This window comes from Trachemys scripta, chromosome 11 (assembly GCF_013100865.1).
Source record: "Trachemys scripta elegans isolate TJP31775 chromosome 11, CAS_Tse_1.0, whole genome shotgun sequence".
Classification (NCBI taxonomy): domain Eukaryota; kingdom Metazoa; phylum Chordata; order Testudines; family Emydidae; genus Trachemys; species Trachemys scripta.
The window spans coordinates 36277440-36290702 of NC_048308.1; the positions used below are offsets into that span (position 1 = coordinate 36277440).

The following is a 13263-nucleotide window of genomic DNA, read 5'->3' on the forward strand; positions in this document are numbered from 1 at the left end:
CCATATGGAAACCAGTCCAGAACAATCCATATATATACACACAGTGGTGAGTGTGAATGGGGACATGAGTGGATATGGATGGGCAGGCGAGCAGGTGTGGATGAACAAGTGAGTGAGTGTGGATGTGGAGGTGACAGGGTGTAGGTGTGGATGGGGAGGTGAATGCTCCGTTTGCTTTACCCAATTGCTTTTTTTTCTGTGTTGGCGCCCCCCTGTTACAGACATTAATTCCCACAAGACGCTGCTGTTTCCTCTGCCCGTCCCTGGTCCCTCCCCACTGAATAGAGTTGACTAGAGCAGGGAGGAGGCAGCATAGCACTACCAACTCTGAGCCACTCAATCTCCTCACCTGAAGCACCGAGGTAAGAATCCTGATTGTTACTGTTGTGCAAGTGTCTGGATGCCTGGAGTGCAAGGAAACCTGAAGTGAAGTAACGCACGTTTAAAAGCTAGAGTCCGTGTTTCTTCCCGGGCTCGGTTAGTCATTTCTTCCATCCTCAGATCAGATGCTTTTAAACTATCACAAGAAAAGTCGGAATCTACCCGAAAGAGATGAATGTATTCCCGCCACCAGTACTGATTTGCCCTACCCTTATACGGTGTCTGTTGGGAGTGTGCATGTGCCAGTGTTACTTGTATTCCTGCAAGGAGCAAGGAGCATTTCTAACAGGCAACTTCTTCCCTAGTGGGTTCACATCACTTCCCAGCTACACGGTGCACACACGAGCTGCAGCGGAAATGTACAGCTCTAATATGGGAGAGTGTTGCTGAAATAATATACAACAAGCTTGTGCTCAGACTATGTCTAGTACAACCCCGCCCCACCCCCTTTGCGGACTTGTTGTGGCACCATCCCTGAGTTGTAAAGATACGGCACGTTTCCAGTAGAAGAGGATTAGCAGGGAGAGCGCAATTAAGCAGAAGGGCGGGGGGGTTGTGACGGGGTCAGAACAGTGACCCTACTGCTGCTGGGGCTGGATAACGTGTATCCCCGAGCAGTGACAATAGAGCGGGTCAGAGCGGGATGACACAGGCTGAGCGGTGTGTCCAGGCGCGGGTAGAGAGAGAGCTTCCTCTGGGGCCCCGCGGCGATGGCTGGGCGTTGCTCTTTGCCCAGGGCGCTCCGCGGACCGTGCAGAGGGGAAAAGCGAACTAGCGCGTGCGGATGGACGGCGTGTCCCAGCCGGGTCTCTGCACCGCGGGCGGGAGGCTGCGTTCGCTGCAGGAGCACAACTTCCAGGCATGTTGTATTCAGACAGCATTCGAGTCTGGGCTTGGCACGTCCCACACCTGCGTTTCGGGGGAGCCAGCAAGGGAGAGCTCCGACACAAGCAGAGAGAGACGGTGAGCGAAGGTCCGTGCTGGGGTCTGAAGCGCCTCCGCCCGCAGGACCTTTCAGCCGCTTCGTCTTTGGAACCAACTACGCGCCAGGTGACTTGCACCGAGAGCAGGACCAAAGCAGCTGGGCTAAATAGGGGACGACTGAATTGGGGTTTTAATGTATGGTTCACAGGGCCAGCTCTGGCTCTTTTGCTGCCCCAGGCAAAAAAGTCTCCCGCCTCCCGCTGCCCCCCCCTCCCCCCAGCGCGGCAGGGGAGGGCACCAAGGCCGGCCGCAGGCCGTTCTCCCCGACCGGCCAGAGTGCCGGGGAGAGGGCCGCGAGCCTGCCGCTGCTCCGCTGGCTGCCGGAGCCCCGGGAGGAGGGCGGAGAGCCCGGCCGGGGCTCCGCTCTCCCCGGCAGCCAGAGTGCCAGAGGGAGGGCGGCGAGCGCCCCGCGGCTCCGCTCTCCCCGGGGGCCAGAGCGCTGGGGGGAGGGCAGAGTGCCAGCCAGAGCGCCGGGGGAGGGCGGAGTGCCGGCCAGAGCGCTGGGGGGAGGGCAGAGTGCCAGCCGGGGTTCCGCTCTCCCCAGTGGCCAGAGTGCCGGGGGGAGGCCGGAGAGCCCAGCCGGGGCTCCGCTCTCCCCAGCGGCCAGAGCCGGAGCACCGCGCCGCCCCCTCCAGGTGCCGCCCCAAGCACAAACTTGGTGGGCTGGTGCCTGGAGCCGGCCCTGATGGTTCATTCCCCCGCAGCAGCTGTTCTGAGAGGGACATTAACAGGGGAGTAAAAACCTGAATGGGTCCCACTCAGTCTTCTCCCCCCTTCCCTGGAGGCTCTGCGTACGGTATGTGAATAACCATTCATGGGTGAATTTCTGTGTGTTTAATCATAATTCACCAAAATTTCATCTACAGTTAAAAACTTGAGCATACCCGTATTTTAACCTCCGTCTGAGAAATGCCAATTTTAAAAGCATTGCCATGTAGCCTGGGAGGGAGGAGGGGTGTGTGTGTGTGCCCGCGCGCTGGTTTGCTTTTTCTAAAAATACTGTGAAAGTGCCTATAATATCAGTTTGTGTCAAGTACTGAACCTATTTACATTGTGTTTGAAAACGACTCTAATAGGTTTCTGTTATCAAATACAATATCATTATGGTGGCAGCATGAAGGAAATTCCTGTTCGTAGCGATAAAAACAGTTCGTTCTTACAGGAACGGGATTTTAAATATATGTGTGGAAGCTTGTAATGTAATCTGAGCCATTATATCGTGTTAGAAATGCTCAGAGGTTAAGTGACTGGAAGCTGCCACAGGCCAGAGAAAGTTAAAACTAGTTTCAAGTATTATACCTGCTCCTGTTCAGGCTGAGAAGAAATGGTGGTCAAGTTGCTGGTGGTGGCTGGACTACATTACTGCTCCTATCGTGGCTACCAGTGGTGGAGCAGTACTAGTGATATTTCAAAATTAGGAAATCTGAATAAAAATGTTACAGTAAACACAGGCAAAGTGACTGGATAGGGAATTCCTACAGAGTTCCAGAAAAACTGGTTTCATAGCCAGTCAATTTACTTCCATCTAAAAGAATGGTAGATGGAAGTAGCAAGAGGCAACATAGTCTAGTGGATTGTGTGCACCGTTGGCAGCCAGCAACTCTGAAAATCTACTCCCAGCTCCAAGACTACCTTGCTGTGTGTCCTTTCACAAATCAGCAAAAACACCCAATGCTCAAAAGTGTCTGAAGTTGGGCATCCACAGATCCAGGCACCCACAAGTACCAACAGTTTTGACAATTTGAGCCTTATGCTCTATTTCAGTTTCTCCATCTGTAAATTGGTATAATACTGGAGTCCTAGGGGTGGGTTTTTTCTATTTTTAAAATATTTCACTGGATATATGTAAAGGGTTTCTTATGTAATCTTCGTTGGAAGATAGCCCCTGTGAAACCCTTAGGGTATCTGTTTGCTTCATACATGAATCACTTTATCTTTAATGTAAAAGTAGGCATAAAACTTAATCTAGGTCTTAATATACTGAAGTAAAATACCTAACTTTTCATTTGACTTTTTTTAAGTCACTGTTTTAAAGATTTATTCTCCCATCCTTTTTATTAGACTTTAGGTGAGTAATTCCCATTAATGCTAACAATAGCTGTTCAATGAAATTTCCCGAGTATTAATGTACAAATACACCCCTTGAATGTTCTGCTTGGAGCATGTACTTCTGTTAAAGAATGAACTGCTGTTTATATACTATCCGAGCAAAGCAGATCCATCTCTCATTGTTCTTGTGCAGCATAAATAATAATGTGCATCATCACTGTATTTTGTGTTGTTTAGGAAAAAACAAAACATGTTCTACAGATTCTGGTGGCTTTTGTGGATACTAGGACAGCATGTGTTTTGGGCACAAAATCTCAATGAAGACAAACGAAATGGAGTAAGACAACAAAAATCTAAGCACTTTCTGTCAAATGCTGTAGAAAAATATCCCAGTCCAAGTGATCAAGGTGAATTTTAACACATTTTTTTCTTAAAATTTATGCAGATTCTAGACTGTATATTTACAACCTGCAGAGCTACTCCCACTTACAATTTCGTTTGTCATATTTTTACAGTTAGATATATAGTTCACTTGGGGTGGGAAAAGAGCTTAAAAGAGCAAGGTTGGAGGATTCTTCTGTTACATTCTCAATATGTTTGTCTGTCAGCCATGATATTATCAGTAAAAGAAAAGTGGCAGATATACTTTTATTCAGAAGCAATTTTCCTAGGTTTTCAGAAAACGAATATTGCCTAATTTGCACTGTGTTATGCCCTGAGCTTGCAAACTTTTATGTACGCACTTAGGTTAACACACCTGTGTACTCCCATTGAACTCAATGGGAGCAGGATAGGGCATGAAATGAAGTGTTCTAAAGAGTTCAGTGCTCTACCTAGTCAGAGTTGCAAGTCTATGAATATATTTATTAATTATTTGTATTACAGTAGCCTCTAGAGGCCCCAACAGAGGTTGGGGACCAATTATGCTAGGCGCAGTATGCACACATTATAGTGAGAAACAATATGCCTACCTTGGAGAGCTCACAATTGAAATACACATGATAAAGACATGGAAGAAAAACAAAGGCACAGAAAAGTAACGTGACTTACTTAAGATCATACTGCAGGTCAGTGGCTAGGCCAATAATATGACCCAGATCTCCCAACTTGCCATCCAGAAGTTAATCTTCTGGGTCCCCCTCCTGGTAAGATACCAGGTAGGAGTTCTGAATGAAGGTCTAAATAGTTTCAGAACATTCCTCATGGCAGAGGATTATACCACTTTCAGAAGATTTCTTCTCCCCCAAGAAGGCTTCCTCCAACTTCAGAAGGTTCCTCATCCCATAGACTCTAAACCTCTCCCAAATTTCAGAAGGTTCTTCATCCTTATATTTATTATGCAAGTATTCTAAAACTTCCAGAAAATTGGAGTTCCACTTTCAAAGCCTATTGAAACTGGGGGTTGGACTAGATGACCTCCTGAGGTCCCTTCCAACCCTGATATTCTATGATATTCTATGATTTACATACAAATATATCATTTTGTGAGTAACATAGCTTCCTAATGTAATTAAACTTACTTATCTACCAAATTTATTCCAGATGAAGATTGCGTTCTTGAAATAGCTTTTCTACTGGACAGTTCAGAAAGTGCTAAGAACTATAATCACGAACAACAGAAAAAATTTGTATTAGAAACAGTGAACAGTATGAAAGAAGTGCAAGTCAATTCTGGACGTACTCTCAGCTGGAGGATGGCCTTACTTCAGTACAGTAGCACTGTTATCATGGAGCAAACTTTCCGAGACTGGAAAGGTCCTGAAGCTTTCAAATCTCGCATTGCTCCCATAACCTATATAGGCCATGGTACCTACACAACATATGCCATAACCAATCTCACACAACTGTACATGACTGAAGGGACTTATGGCAGTGTGAAAGCAGCTGTGCTCTTGACAAATGGAGTGGATCATCCAAGAAATCCAGATATTTTTGCAGCTACTGCTGATGCTAAACATCAAGGAATTGTGTTCTTCACAGTAGGAATGACCAGAGTGGCTGAGGAGGTGGCCAATGCTGCCAAGCTTCGACTTCTGGCCAGTGTCCCAGCATCAAGGTTTGTTTTCAACCTCCAGGAGAAAGGAGTTGTGGAGAAAATTGTGAAAGAAATGGTATGTATGGACAAAGGTTTGAAACTGTTCTAGCCAAATATTTAAAAATATTTTACTGCTCTCTTCCCAGTGTTTTTAATTTTTGGTGTTCTTTTAAAAAAATCAGTATTTTATGGGTAGAAGCAACACTCTGAAGTTCAATCTGATACAGTTCATTTGTCATCATTCCAAAGCACAAGCTTCTCCCTCACTCTCCTCCATGGATCTTCCCAGCAGAAATATTCAGGCTGGAGGCTGTAAGTTGAATTTGCCCCTAAAAGAATTGGGATATTTTTGTTATTTTTTTCCTCAGAAAAGGTATTTTAAAACTAGTTTTCTTTGTTTAAAAAGATAATTAACATTCAAATTCTTTCTTCTGCAGCAAGTCAGAGAGATTATATTGCTTTAGTCACAGTGGCCAGATTCACCTCTGGCATAAGCACTCCTCCATAGACTTTAACGGAGGTATGTCCACTTAGCCCATAGCTGAATTTGACCCTAAATCTCCATAAGTGTCCACTGGAAAACCTACCAGGGAATCTAGAAGCACATGTGATTCCAGAGTTGAAAGTTTCCTGCACTTCTTCACTGTGTTGTGAACTCTTGACTTAGATAGCATTCCCTTACAAGTGTGGAGTACAAAGCCATCTTCCCATGCCAGTATAAACATGATAGCACAAACATTTGACTGCATCCTAGAGAGAACACTAATAAAAGGGAAAGACTGTCATAGTCAAATTGACAGATAATTGACCTTAAAGGGTCTACAGAATTGTAGGTTATGTCTGACTGCACTCTAACAAGCAACTACTGAACCTAGCCACACTGACTGCCACTCACTTTGACAATCTGCCTCTCTATCTGTCTGCTACCTCTTAGTCACCAATATTATGTGGTGTTATTACTTTAGCACATGCTCCATTCAGTCTGGACTGTTTCTCAGATTAAGCTATTTGGATCAAAGCACTCCCTGGTCCTAAACCATTCTGAGTTATGCCCCTTTTGGCTGGTTGTTCACATCTTAGGGTAAACATGATGCTTTAAGTCAGGTCTCCCCAGTTGTTTGTTTTGATTTATAGTGTGGTTGCTCTCCCCTGCAGAGAGTGAAATAAACACCTACAATATTGTGCAACTGAAAGATACACATTGAACAGTGACAGCAGCATCTGCAAGCTGCACATTAGTCTTGGCAGAAAGCAGCTGTACAATTAACACCAACTTATTGTGAAACCCATAATTCTTAGTAAATGAACTAGAAATGTTTCAGTAGATCATCAAATAGGAAAGGTTAGACTCTGCCATATTAAAACCTAAAAATAAGTATGATCATAATTGCCTTGTCCCCAAGGCCCATGAAATCATTGGGAGTTAGACACCTAAATAACTTTGAGGAGCTGGACCTAGATCTCAATGATTCACTATAGATATTTCCCTCAAACCACTAAGTGGAAATCTTAATCTTCTCTACGCACATAATCAAAAGCCCATCTAAATCAATGGGAGTCTTTCTATTGATTTCAGTAAACTTTGAAACAAGCTGTATGTATCTAAATCTCTTCCACTGTGTTGCAAAATGTAAAATAAGTGTACTTGGAGTGTTGCTGACTAGTTATTATTGTTATCTGTTGCTATTACTTACTATATCATTGGAGTCATAGTAGACTTCCTGACAGCATTGGTTTGACTAACAGGGTTAGTGTGTGTATGCTTATGTATGGGTTAACATTACAAAATAGGAACTGAAATATAAAATAAACTAGAGAATTTGATGGAAGTCTTTTAATAACTTGAAATTGTGTTAATTAGTTGCTGAACAAAGAATAGATGTCATTCACTGTAATCAAAGATAGAGACAACAATCTTAGCTTTCTGGATAGCAACATGCATTTTTTCCTCTATAGGTGGATTATGACCTGTAATTTCTAATGTTGTTTTCAATGTCTATCTTCACAGAAAGATCTGGCTGAAGAAGGGGTAAGTAATTAACTGGTAAACAAAATATGAGAATTACTGTTTAATCATGCTGTCCTGTAAATAGTATATGTAATGTAATAAATATTCATGTAATTGAAAAATAATGTATGAGGAACTAGATAACTCAGGGTGTTGATAATGGGATACAATACAGTGGGGCTACTCGTGTGAGTAAAGTTTCATGTGTTAGTGTTTGCAGGATTGGAGCCTTTATTTCTTTCTAAATTTTAATAGTTTACAAGAATTATAGAAACTACAGATTTCTGTGGCCTGACATACTTTACATATTCCAAGGGGGAATAATATCTCAAATATATAGTGATATCAGATAAAGCCAAAGTAATAAGTTTTCATAAGATTATGTATTATCTTAGCGATTAGATAGTTAATTAAATTATTTCTGTTGTATACGTAACAGCAATATATTTATAATTGAATAACACTATATATATAATGTTATGCCTCTCTATTCCATGCAGAACATAGGACCTTCACTACAGCCTTCCATCTTTACTGATCTCTTGCTGCAGTCTAAGCTTCTTTCCATGTCATTTTGATAGCTTTCAATTCTGCCTCTATTGTGCATTTCCATGTTATCCTTGAAGTGTCTTGTCATCTTTTCCCCTGGGTGTTCCAGTCCAAATCCTGTCTTGTTACATTGTTTGTATCTTTCTTCCATGTATTTCATGGCCATCTCAATCTTCATTCTGTAATCTCCTGTCCTGTTGGCTTCTCTTTCAGCCTCCTTCAGCGTTCTTCATTTGTGATTTTTTTTTTCTGGATATCCGATAGAGGTTTTGTCTAAGGCAGCCATTTATGAAAAATTGGAGTTTAGATATTAGCATCTTAATAAGTCTTCAAGTTTCAGAACCATAGACTGAGACCAACTTTAAAATGGTGTTAAATATTCTAAGTTTAGTTTGGAGGGCAAGATTTCTATTTCTCTAGATCAGCCTTAAAGTTACAAAGGCATGTCTGGCTTTTGCTTTTCTGGCTGTAATGTCTTTGTCTGTTCCTCCTGGTGTACTTACAATTCTGCCAACATATATGAAACACTGGAACTGTTTTATGTCCATCCTGGAAAGTATTATTGGTGTTTCTTGTTCCACGTTACTACAGGGGTCATACAAGGATGTCTTATGTCACCCACAATCTTTTTGTGGCAGTAGATTGGGTAATAAGAAAGACCATAGAAGAGCCAAGTGACATAAAATGGATTTTCAAACAGAAGTTAGAGGACATTGGATTTGCAGATGACATTAACATGCTATTCCATATGTATAGAGATATGCAGGGCAAAACAAATTATCTCCAGGCCTGTGCACAATTAGTAGGGTTGAAAATAAACACAGAGAAAATGAAAGCCATGGCCCTGAGAACCAACACACAACAAGAAATACCATAAAAAGAATAATGACATTGACAGTAACTTTTCCTCTCCTGACCTCTCCAAAAAAATCCTGCTCTAAAGCAAAGCTTCCTATAACCTGAGAGGGAAGACAAGCCAAATGATTCCAGGAAGTCCTCTAAGGATCTTGTTATACTAATCAAATTTCCCTCTAGGCATTCAGATAGGATGGTGATGTGTGACAGTACAAAACCCTACAATGGATTACATGCTGTTGTCCTTGGGAGGCACATTATCTGGGATATTCAGATAACAATGATGCATGGGTTCCCACTTGTCTAAGTCTTAAATTTTAACAAATAAATAATTTTTTAAAACCTTAAAACTTTTTCCATATGTATTGAGTCTTCATATTTTATGGTTTGAAAGCATAAAAAAAATAACTACATATAATCACTGTGGATCAGTGATCCACTGGAACAATATAAATGCAAAGTAAAGAGAAAAAATGCAGGACATTTATTAAAATTCATTTTATTAATTAGATTATATTAATTTGCATATAAGCATTTTATTTATGCATTTATATAAGACCAGGTTATGACCCATCCTGCGTGACTGTGCAATGGAATAAAGGGGTGTAATAAAGTATGGTGCCCCTTTATTCCCCTGTACCAGCTACCCATACAACAGGTAGCTGTGTAAGGGGGGTTGAGCAGCACAGAGCTATTACATTCCCCACCACCACCATCCTGCACAACAACATGCTACCCCTTGCAAGGGGGTTGTGGCAAAGTCATGAGTATGTGATGTGATATAAAGGATTTCTTGGCTTGAGTGTGGGATGACCACATTACTCATGAGTGGTAAAGTAACTGAATGCAATTAAAAGATACAAAGTTGTTTATTCTACAGAAGTAATTCATTGGTGGTTGTAGATTAACTATATGGGAACTGAAATGTTGCAATGTTTTCTCGCTTACCCATTAAAGTGCACTGATTTGCTGTGAACATTTTCATTCAAAGTGTCCCCAAGCTCCTACATGTAACTGTGAGAAAGGGGAAAGAGGCCTTCCTGGCCCTGCCGTAAGTAGCTGTCATTTTTCATTTTCCTTCTGTCTTAGTGAATAACGCATAACGTAATTTGCTATTAGATTTGTTCTAGACATTCTGATTAATCCTCTGAATCTGATCCATGAGACACAAAGTTAGAGCTATAATAAGTATTTCTTTGTACTTACACTGTGTGGAAGTGTCAGATCAATGAGAAATGTGCGGAGAGCTTGCCTGCTATTCATGAGCTCCTCCTGTGACATTCTCTCTAAAAGGGAACAGCTGTGTGATTTACGATCTGCCAGAGATCTTCTTTGGTCATAGCAGATGTACCAACCCCTCTCCTCACCCTCCCCCCCCAAAAAAAACAAAAACAAAAAAACTTGTTTAGAGGGCAAAAAGGAGGCTCCATCTGTATGGAAGTGCAGAGCTATTCTACTGATTCAGTCTGACAGCCAGACCAGATGACTCTCATTAGCTCCAAATCAGGAGTATAAAAAACTGAGATACTTTGAGGCAAGAGATAAAGAGAGAAAAGGAGAGAAAGGAAATCCTGGAGGGTGAACTGGCTTGAGGTAAATGTAGAGAAGAGTGGGCTTTCTTTGGAGAGTACATAGAACTAGACCCTCCAAGCAAAGATGCAGGATTATTTCATTACCAGTCCTGATGAACTAAACTGCAGGGTTTAGCTGTCAAACTGAATCTTGAAGCCTTGAACAGCCCAATATTATACAAATTAAAATCAAACTGAAGTATAAAGGGATTCTATATTACTTGCCCAAGGTCTCAGAGTCTGATGCAGAGTTAGGAATAGAACCCAGCAGTCTTGACTACTTTTTTTCAGTGGACCTGTTAAAAAACACTAAACTTTACTGCCTCTGCCTTCTATAGAATAGCATTCTTAGTTTAAAGTAATATATATTAGGCAGTTTTAGTTTAAGTTACAATAAGATATCACTACCTGAAGAAACGGGTATCTTTTATATGAAGCCATACATTTCAAAAAGTTCAGTACAAACATGCATCATTTAACAGTGCTAAAATGAACAACTGTGACCGCTACAAAAACATTTTCATCTGTTTTTCAGATTAAATCAGTCCTAGGTGCTTTACAGAAATGTTAAGAAGAAAACAGGTTTTCTGTGGCGATGGGCATGTCACTCGCAGACATGCTGTTTGACATCTGTGATGATTACACTGATTTGTTTAATGTACAGGAAACAAATGACCAAAATATAATTCCTAAAGACATATGCTGCCAAATAAAATCATTTTATTTAATAACTCCTTTTGCGGTGAAGTTACTTGAACCTGTCTGAAAGTACTGAATGATTTATACAGAGTTTGGGATGTGGGGCATATGATATGTGACTGTTTTATTACATAACTTTTTGTGTGTGCTGTTTTTAGGGGAAAAAGGGTCGTCCAGGTGATAATGGGGGTCCTGGCCAGAAAGGAGTAAAGGTGGCATGACTTTTTAAATATTTAGTAAAAACATCCAATATTTTCATTTGAACTGAAAGAATAATAATGTATGTACTTAGCATTTATGAACTGGGATAGTTCATCTAAGTTATTTAGTCTTCCCTTTCTCTTGAAGTAAAGTACACATTGATGTAATTTGCAAACAGAACTTCTATATTAGTATCTTGCATATAATATAATTAAACCTTTGGAAGCGGGAGCTGGTATGCATCCTTTACTATGTACCAAATTATACTAAAGAGAACAATGTAAGTACAGTTTAAAACATTACATTTTCCTTGTTTCACTGACCTTGATGTTGGATTCTTCATAGGGGGAGGCAGGTCTCAATGGAATTCCAGGAAAAGATGGAACAGAGGTAAAAAGGAAATCAGTATTTTCTCTATTCATTACATTGTTCATTTACTTCCAGGAAGTTATCCCATGTTTGTAATAAACATTACAATAGCCAAGCAGAGTTTTCAGTTCCAGTTCATCATCCAGTGATTCATTAACACAAGAAATAAAAGTTAGAAAAACTAAAAAGGAGTATTGTTGTTTAAAGAATGTGTTTAACTCTTATTTAAAAGTAATGGGAGTCCACAACTACACACTTCCATTGGGGTTATATACTCCCCTCAAATGGTTTAGTCTTTTATATTTGATATATTCAGTTTACAATGTAATGCAGATAGCCAGTGCTATCTTCCTTGTTAGGAATTGAAGAAAATTGATTAGGGAAGCAAAGGGACAGAAAAAGAAAAGTATGGCCAACAGAGTTAAGAACAATAAGAATGAGGATTTTTTAAGTATATTAGGAACAAAAAGAATCCTAACTATGGTATTGGTCCATTACTAAATGGAAATGGTAGGATTACCAATAATAATCCAGAAAAGACAGAAGTATTCAATACCTATTTCAGTTCTGTATTTGGGGAAAAACAGAAGACATCATCACAGGATATGACTAACACTCTTTCCATTCTACTAGTATTTCAGGAGGATGTTAAACAGGAGCTATTAAGTTAGACATTTTTAAATCACCAAGTCCAGATAACTTGCATCCAAGAATTTGTAAAGGGCTGACTGAGGAGCTTGCAGGACCATTAATGGTGATTTTCAATAAGTCTTAGAACCCTAGGAAAATTCCAGAGAGCTGGAAGAAAGCTAATATTGTGCAATATTTTAAAAGGATAACTGAGATGACCCGGAATTTATAGGCCTGTCAGTCTGACATCGATCATAGGCAAGATAATGGAGCAGCTAATACGGGACTCAAGTAATAAAGTATTAAAGGAAAGTAATATAATTAATACAAATCAACATGAGTTTATGGAAAATAGATCCTGGCAAACTAACTTGATATCTTTTTTTGATGAGATTACATGTTTGGTAGATAAAGGTAATAGTTGATGTAATATACTTAGATTTCTCTAAGGTGCTTGACTTGGTTCTGCATGACATTTTGATTACAAAACTAGAACAATATAAAATTAATAGGGCACATATTAAGTGGATTAGTGGCCTGCTAACTAACAGAGCCTCTGAAGCACAATGGATAGTGCACTGGCTTTCTAGAGCTGAGAGGGTATTCAAAAGATGCGGATTTGAATCCCATCAGAGTTAGGCTTCTTTTTGGACAGGGTCACCAGCCTGGCCTGGATGGGGAGCAGCTCTAGACATGAAATTTATTGATTTTAGTAAGACTTTTGACATAGTCCCACATGTCATTCTATAAGCAAACTAAAGAAATGTAGTCAAGAATAAATTAATATAAGGTGGGTGAAAATGGATTGAAAGACCATACTCAAAAAGTAGCAATCCATGGTTCACTGACAAACTGGGGAGAGGTATTTAGTCGGGTCCCACAGGGGTCAGTCCTGTCCAGTACTATTCAATATTTCCATTAATGACTTGAAT

The 13263-nt window shown here is 40.7% G+C and overlaps 1 protein-coding gene across 1 annotated transcript in view; it reads left to right on the top strand.

Moving 5' to 3' along the window:
- The first annotated feature begins 303 nt into the window (after window positions 1-303).
- Window positions 304-13263, top strand: part of LOC117884697 (collagen alpha-1(XXVIII) chain-like) — a 59487-nt gene continuing 46527 nt past the window's right edge. Inside the window, exons 1-7 of the mRNA XM_034785310.1 lie at window positions 304-362; window positions 3652-3821; window positions 4957-5525; window positions 7458-7478; window positions 9853-9912; window positions 11290-11343; window positions 11678-11722. Of these exons, the coding sequence (XP_034641201.1) occupies window positions 3665-3821; window positions 4957-5525; window positions 7458-7478; window positions 9853-9912; window positions 11290-11343; window positions 11678-11722 (906 nt within the window). The 5' untranslated portion in view covers window positions 304-362; window positions 3652-3664. The remainder of the gene's footprint in view (window positions 363-3651; window positions 3822-4956; window positions 5526-7457; window positions 7479-9852; window positions 9913-11289; window positions 11344-11677; window positions 11723-13263) is intronic.